Genomic DNA, 8,680 nt, shown 5'->3' with positions numbered 1-8,680 from the left:
ACTTTTCATTGTCAGCTATATCATTAAGCTACTTCAGCAGTGCTTCAGCAGTTGCTTCAGCTAATTCAGCATTGCTTCAGTTTTTGCTTCAGCTTTTCCTTCATCTTTTTCACGCATTGCTTCAGCAATCTCATTCAGCTCTCAGCATTCGCACGCAAGAAAATGCATTTTCTAGTTATTATTATTCTTAAGACCTTCCGTATACGCTTTTTGGATTCTAACCACTCCTACAGTTTTTGTTGCTACGAAAGACCGTTCACGCTATGAAATACATTCGGCTTTTCTGTATTATTATCGATGTATTCACCTTTTTTGATATTATTCATAATTTTTTTGAAATATTAATCTTTTTTTGAATTTTTTTTTGCCATTCAAATGACTGTGAGACCCATGTTCAAATACTTGAAATCTTCCAGCCTCTTTAAACTTTAACTACTTCAGCATACTTTCAGCTACAGACTTTATTTCAACGTTTTAAACGTAAACAAGCCTTTCAGCTATTAAGTTTTGTGTTAAAATGTTTGATATGTTCGACAGTTTTTGAATTATAGCAGTTTTAGTTTTAAGGTTTTTTCTGATCATTTTTGAGTTTATAATGGGTGTGTATTGCATTCATCATGACATCATTGCCTCAAGTGGGAAAGGCTCTAGAACTCCTCTGAAAAAAATTCTGTTTAACTCTAAGATTTTTTTGTCCTGTATTCACCCAGTTTTTGGTCGTCATTCTGATATCTTTTTTCCAGTTTTTGAGTGAGGTGATTTGGAGTTACCCTCCCACCTCTCCCATTGACTGCAATACAAATTCAGGAGCAGGTGTTATTGACAGAAAACGGGCGAAGCTGATTAGCGTCACTCTTTCTAAAATCTGATTGGCTTAGGCTAATTGAACTCATTAATCCTTAGCCTTTTGACCCAAGTATAACAACTCAAAGATAAATCAATATGGTGTATTTGTGTGTGAAAGTGTGTGTTGATGTGTGGTTCTTTGTGTGTATGTATATGTCTTTTTAATAATTGTGAAGACAATTTTGGTTAAAAACCATTATTGTGAGATCGTTTTGGCCAGGTCAGTGTCTGGATAAGTCTCTACAACATGAATGAGACTGAAAGTAATGTCCTTTGTACAGATTCAAGCGTGAGGAGTGAAGTACACACACGTTCAAAATTTCTTTCATAACTTTCTGTGAGGTAAAGTGAATCAACATATTTTTCATCTCTAATTATCAACACAGTCATCTCAGCATGGTTTCACTTGGTCTTTCAGTGAATTTCTTTGTTGGATTCTTCATGGGAGCTCTGCTCTCCTTTGTTTTTCACATCCTGCCACTGCCTTTCTCAAGTGCAAGCCACAGAGGAAACTGAAAGCTTTAATAGAAACATTTCACATGACATCTGAGGCAGAGATCCACACACGCACGCACACACACACACACACACACACACACACACACACACACACACACACACACACACACACACACACACTCACACACACACCTTACACAAGTCTACATAAGTCATTGGAAGAATCAGAAGATAGGATATGATTGCATGAAAGGTTCAGTGATTGTGTGTTAATCTCTTCTTTTATTTAGAGAGGAAGCAACAACAACAAAAAACAAGGAGAGAAACACAATTCCTCAGAATGTTGTGCTGTCGAAGAATAGGTTCAATAGTCACAGCCTTGAGCTACTTCAGAGTGATCCTGCTTTGGACTGAATGATACAGCTTATTTAGACACATCTGACTGTACACTGTGAGGTAACAATGCATACATCACAGTTCATATCACAGCAGTTCATCAGAAAGAAAATAAGAAAGAGAAAAAAAGGTTTGTGTGTTTCACAATGGTATTACATTTTGACTTCATGCTAAAAAAAAAAAGGTTCTGGCATATAAAGATAAAGAATTGAACATAATCTAGAAGAGAGTGATGCTGATGATTGGAGCCTCTTTGTAAAATCTCAAAGCATTGATCACATTTCTGGGGATATATTCATATGGTTTTGATAAATGAATCCCAGGAAACAATTACTAATAAAATGTCAGCTCACAGTGAATAGTATTGTCATTATAAGTAACTAAAGCAATAACTTTTCCACAAGTATAACCCTTATTCCTGCTAACCTAATAACAACAACTTTGTGTTTTTATTCAAATAATGACAAATTCACATTTTCATTTCATAAATGTAGAAAAAAAATGAATGAAGATCTTTTTGCCCAAACTTTAAAAACACCAACCACACCTGTAAAGCTCCCTGATTAATGGTCTGTTAATATATGGTCTGTGAGCACTGTGCAGGGACCACAGTGCTAAATGTCTGATTCTTGGTGCCATAATTAGATCTGGAATTGATTCTTGATTCAAACCTGATTAAGTAAATAGAAAGGGGTCCACTATTTTCACGCTCTTAATCGAGTGAAAAGCAGTATGAAATGTAACAACTTCTGCAGCACCAGGGAAAACCTTCATTAACCAAACACTGAACGCACAGGGCTTTTGAAATGAAACAAACTGACTAGAGATGTCTGTGAATTTAGTGCTGCAGTGTGTGTTGGACTCTGAGCAATGAGGTATCATGAAAAGCTAATTATGAAGTTATTAAATCCAGAATGAGCCCAAACACTTTCCATTTTTGAAGATGAAGAACAAGATAACTCTATCTCACATTATCCAGGTGCTTCACATTATCCAGGTGCTAAGAATTTTGAGGTGAATTGTTTTCCCACTTCCCTAATAGACAGATTTATTAACTTTGGACAGAGCCAGGCTGTTTCCTCCTGCTTCCAGTCAGTAGGCTAAGCTAGGCTCACTACATCCTGCTTGTATGGACTTAACACGCAGATATGATAGTGGTATCAATCTTATCATCACATTCTCAGGAAGACAGCATAATCTCAAAAATATTGAAAAATTCCTTCATGCAACCTCTTGCCTGGTCCAGCTTAAAACACATGTGAAACAAATAATCAACATGTTAAAATTGACACAAGCTTCGTGAAGCCCAATTCTGAAAGGGTATCAAGCTTTAAAGCTATTACTTAGCAGTGATCAATACATCAGACCTCAAACTTCATGACACCATCAAAGCCATGGTAGGTGAAGGGCTCCAACACAGGGCTGCACATCTCTTGAGCAAGGCATGCCATTCTGTTGTTGTCACAGCTGTCCTCGCTGCCCGGGCCAATGTACACCCCATCACTAGAGTGGATGGATGGATCCTCGTCAAAGTAGTTGTGGGGCCGCAGTATGACCCCGCCCCCGTTGCCCACGGTCACCGTATTGGGGATGTCTTCAGAGTGAGGAATGTGGAGGAAACCAGTGGTCACCCAGGCAACTAAGTCCTGCGAACACAATTTAATGTTTACATATTTTTGTATGTAGGTAAAAATACTACTTATTTTTATATGTAAATTCCATCTCAACACACCTCGCCTTCAATGCTTTCATTGTCTTCAATGTACTTGCTGAAGTCAACAGCTGGAGTCCAGATGTTGTTTTGGCTGTACAGACTGCTGCTGGTCTGCTCTATGTCCTTATGCTTGGTGATAGCAACCTTATACCTGGAGAACGACAAAAGAGGCACAGACAGAGTGGTCATTAACAACATACTGAATTTCCTTACATTTCCCAAGATCCTCCTGAGTCACATGACCTGTGTGTGTGGAATGGAACCAGAGCATGAGACAATAATACTTGTGATGTATGGTGGGTTTACTTCTTTTTACTGCTTCTGTAATAAAACCATTGAATATTTTTTCAGTTGCTACAAACACAGTGTATTAGTAGGGGGGATCCAATGATTATTTTCATTATTGATTAAGCTGTCAGTTATTTTCCTGACTAATCATTTTGTCTATAAATGTCAGAAAATAGTGAAAATTGCTTATTATAACTTCTCTCTCTCTTGTTCAGATATTCTTTTAACTGTCATAATTGTCATATTTGAGAAACTGAATTACAAAAAATGACTAAAAAAACTATCTGATTAGCTAATATTAGACACCACAGCTACTGGTCTTACCAGACCACAGCAACATCCCTGAGTGTAATGATTAATGAAGCGCATGTTTTATCAAACTTGAATTGAATTTTTTATTTGTGAGCGGAAGATTGTGTTGAACCAAAAATGGTATACAAGTTAATTTTAAATGTCGTCAACAGGACCTTAGAATCAATTCTGACACTGACAGGGAGTTAGTGAAGAACCTCTTCTTCAGGAATTTGTGAAAAACTTTGAATAAGCTGAAGATGACTGATTCACTTTTGACTTGGACTGAATAAAGAGAACTGGAATAGCCCAAATAAGAAGTAATGAAAGCAGGGACCTCTCTCTCCATATCTGTGAAGGTAAAAAATGGAAATTTGTCCAAGGTTATCAGCAGCAGAACCATGATTGAACCAGCCCTCGTCACATCCCATATTAACCCAATTCACCTTGTCTTGGGGTGACATACAACAGTGTTTAAAATGTTTGTGTAATATATGGCCCAATGACACTTTCAGTTTCTATTTATAGAACTGAACATGGTCCAAAGTGCAGACATCCACCAGGCAGTGTGTGTATCTTCTGCTCTCCAAACGCTTTGTGCTTTGACCAGAGAAAAAATACGTCAACATAGAAACACAAACACACTCTGTCTCCAGGACTTCCCTGTCCACAGGGGGGCTCATCCTCTGATTTTTACTTCCCAGCCATGTTGCACGAGAAGTACTTACTGTGTTTCTCACTAGAATAGTTTATAATAAGTTTAAAGTGAGCATGTTGCAGGTCATATTTCCCAGTCCTGTGAGTATGTAAAACACTTCATGTCTAACACAACTTTTAATCACCAGCCTCACCTAGCCCAGGACATGGCCCTCTCCTCTACCTGGCTCTCTGGCAGGTGGTCCCCTGTGAAGCTGAACACCTGCAGCCTGTAGGAGCGTTGGTGACCCCAGCGGTTGGTTTTGTTGCTGGCAATATGGAGGTAGCGAGGAGTCTTGGTATTGTAACGTAGAGCTGCCTCCTGTGGAAGTGTCACAGTAGATATTAGTCCCATGGTTTTTTTGCCTTCTCCAACATAAACAGCACATATGAGGCTATCATGGGTTGCTGGCGCTAAGTGATATAAATGGGATACTTGACATGTTGTAATTTAAAAACGCCACTTCTTAAACTGCCTGCAATATTGCCAAATAATAAAAAATAAACGTACAATAATTTAGATAAATCACAATAAGTCATTCCTTTGCTGTAATAAGATAACTGACAGGCTGAGCCCTTACAGAGGAATGAAGGGGTGAAATAAAGAAATTTGTGCAGTAGTTTAGTGGCCATAGGCAAACAGTGTGACATCAGCATCTAATGCAGCTGAGGAAATGTTTGCAGGTAAATTCACATGCTGCTTAATGCGCTACAGCTGAGCAGCTAATTAGCTATAATAGCAGTCTAATACAACAATAAATAGACAATAAATCCTCCTTTGTGAAGGTTGTAATGTTCACTTTGTATTAAAATTGTTTTAGAGATGTGTTGATTAAACTGTATGGTCATATTGGAGGTTGTAGATTGTGGTGCTGCTGAACTGTGCTGATGTATCATTATTTTATCCATCCTATTCATATCAGTGAGGGAAGGTTAAATAACATAAACACTTCTCCGTTTAATCTAGTACAATTCATCAGTACCACAGATTACATCCTCGACAGTTGAATCAGCACCTCTCTAAAATAGTTTCTGCATAAATGTAACATTATTGTAACTATTTTTCCTTGGAAATATGCAAATTCATACAAGTGCATCAAAATGTGTAGTGTGTGCAGTGTGAGTATGAAGATTCTAATGTGTACAAGATAAATTACAATTTATAATTATAACTTGTTACTTTTACCATCCCCTGATAATAAAACACATTCATTGTCAGTTAACAATTTTACTTAAAAAAGAAGAATTTTGAAATAAACTCCTTTATTTTACAAGTAAATGGCCATGATGGAAGAAATCGATCAAAATCCAATATTGCTGTTATAGTTAGACTTTCTTTACAAAAATAACACTGAGACATTTTGGTGTGTTAGAAGAGAACAGCTCATGCTATCTCCACACGTCAAAGGCTTGAGGTGATGTAGGCCCTGACCTCTGTTGACCTTTGACTTAATACTGTTACCTGTTGCATTCCATTTATACTAAAGGAAGTGAATAAAGGCAGACCTGTTCTGTTTTGAGCTGATTCTCCACCAGTTGAGGGACCATAGCATAGTGATCAGGCATCCACGGCAGTGAAACATTAACGTACTCCATGTCTTTGGTCTGGAATACATTCTTCACTCCTGCAGAGGAAATGATGCAGAAATCATTGTTCTAATAATTATTTTCTGTTTTCTCCTGTATATCCATGTCAGTTTTTTAATCTGTTACATTTTAAGATAAATTTGAAGCTGCACTAATCAATATTTTTGAGTCAACAATGTACCAAAGGACTATGGGTAGTGATGATGCGCCCACAGAGAATTTTATCAACCTGCAGTTCTTTATTTATTGTTTTGGTTACTGCTTTACTGTTTTGGTTCACACTATGTAAGTCTGATAATTAAGCATTGCTAAGTGGTGCATATTGTTGCATATCTAATGTTGCATAACTTTCAAATCAAACCACAATGGACTCCCAGCCATGCTCTGTGATTCATAATTGTTAATCCCAGTTTTGGGTCTAGGTTATTACATCAGCCACTGACTACAGACTAAGAATCATCTCACAGGAGAGCTTTTGAACTGCATGCCTGACTGCAGCTGTTAAATAGAAAATCTTCTCATCTCTGTTTTGTTTCTCATCACTGGTTCATCACTGATTGACTTGAACTCATCATCTCAGTATTTTAGCATCCTGGCTACAGCCCTGGCCTGGTCATGAAGTCCCATGGCCATGATGGACACATCAGTCTGGTCATAACTAAACTGATACAGTGATATGATATCAGATTTTTCTTTTTATGGTTGCGGTGGGATGTATACTGGTTTCAGCACCATCACCAGTGTGACGTTCTGCCACACCTGGGTTTTTACAATAGGCTCAATGCACCACTCACTTCATGTGATGCATTCTGCACTTAAAATAATGCATGCTAGTATTGAAAGGAACAGAGTGTGCAAGCACAGTTGTCTGTGGGGAGCGGAACTTGGTGAAAACTATGGGGCCCTGGCTGAGCTAGTCGTTTTGTGCACTAATTACCAGCCCCCACAGCAGACTCTGATTGAAGACCATCACCAAAGAGTCCAGGGGTAGGAAATTTAAGTGTTTCTAAGGTCTGTTATCTCTATCTGGTCATTTCTCCTAAAGGGGGTGAAATTTCTGGCAGCTCATTCTCAGCATCTTGACACCATAAACTACAGTTTTCATTTCCAGCAAAAAATATGTAATAGTTTAGTTCAGGAGTTAGTTATTGTAAAAGAACATTATGGGGCAGGCTACTCTTTTCAAACCACATGTAGACCAGGCCTATACCTAATTTTCATTTATATTTTGAGCCAATAAACACATCTGGTAAAGTTTGTCTTTCTTAAGATATTACTCTGCAAATAGAGTGACAAGTAAAATCATGTTATAATACCATCACAACAACAAAGTGAATAAATAAAAAAAATAAAATAATAAAAATACAATGATATACATTTTAGGTCATGCTAATACAACCTTTTAATGTCTATTAATTAGTTTATTTGTTTGTTTATTTGTCAGCAGGATTACAAAGTCCTGAACTGATTTGCACCAAATTTGGTGGAGGGGTGGAGCATGGGCCCAGTACCACATTAAATGTTGGTGCGGATCCAGTTAAAGGGATGGATCCAGGAATGTGTTGTCAATTTCCTTAACATTGCAAGATAGTATATGTTTATAATAATATGTAATAATAATAATGTTTTGATCTTAATGTGAAAAAGATCTATGAATTAGTATAGTTTGGGAAAGAGCCAGATAATAATCTATATGTAGTGAGAAAATTCTGAATCCAATACACACAGAGTTGTATATTATTAACAGCAACGAACCTTCAACAATCTGCTCAAAAAATAATATTAAAGAGGACGTTTAAATATTTGAATAGATGCTATGATGAAGTAAGAAATACAAGTGGTCATGGTTTTAAGTGAGAAAGTTCCTGATTTGGCTTTTTAAACTTTTTAATGTCACTTATTGACAAACACGCCCCTGTAAGAACGCACATTGCGAGACATATTATGGCTGTATGACTGGACTCAAAGAAGTCTACTCAACTCCAACTTTTTTAGAAGCATATGGAAAAATTCCTACTAAACCAAGGGTCTTTGTCTAATTTAACTATTATTATTTATTATTAACTATTATTATTATTATTATTACTATTGAGATGCTGGACACTAGAATTTCCCCTGAATAAAGTATCTATCTATCATGTTTATCAGTCAGTGGTGGCCAGTGTACTTTTTTATGCTGCAGTCTGCTGGGGCAGCAGCATGTCCGGAATGAACACAAAGAGACTGGACAAGCTGGTGAAAAAGGCTGGGTCTGTGCTCGGCAGGAGTCTGGACTCAGGACTGTTGTGGAGAGACGCATGCAATGTAAGATGGAGGCCATCTTAGACAATACCAACCATCCTCTCCACAACATTCTGGCAGGACAGAGAAGCAGCTACAGGTGCAGCAAACGTCTCATCTCAC

General features: G+C 37.6%; 1 protein-coding gene across 1 annotated transcript in view; it reads right to left on the bottom strand.

Annotated features, from left to right (window-relative positions):
* Nucleotides 1–1,604: 1,604 nt before the first annotated feature.
* Nucleotides 1,605–8,680, bottom strand: part of LOC111236285 (primary amine oxidase, liver isozyme-like) — a 13,530-nt gene continuing 6,454 nt past the window's right edge. Inside the window, exons 2-5 of the mRNA XM_022764959.1 lie at nucleotides 6,197–6,315; nucleotides 4,846–5,012; nucleotides 3,434–3,566; nucleotides 1,605–3,347 (exon numbers count right to left, since the gene is read on the bottom strand). Coding sequence (XP_022620680.1) covers nucleotides 3,063–3,347; nucleotides 3,434–3,566; nucleotides 4,846–5,012; nucleotides 6,197–6,315 — 704 coding nt within the window. The 3' untranslated portion in view covers nucleotides 1,605–3,062. The remainder of the gene's footprint in view (nucleotides 3,348–3,433; nucleotides 3,567–4,845; nucleotides 5,013–6,196; nucleotides 6,316–8,680) is intronic.

The sequence above is a fragment of the Seriola dumerili genome, unplaced genomic scaffold (genome assembly GCF_002260705.1).
Source record: "Seriola dumerili isolate Sdu_G_001 unplaced genomic scaffold, Sdu_1.0 BDQW01000609.1, whole genome shotgun sequence".
NCBI lineage: Eukaryota > Metazoa > Chordata > Actinopteri > Carangiformes > Carangidae > Seriola > Seriola dumerili.
The sequence above is the reverse complement of the archived record's forward strand: the minus strand, read 5'-3'. Positions and strand labels throughout refer to the sequence as shown.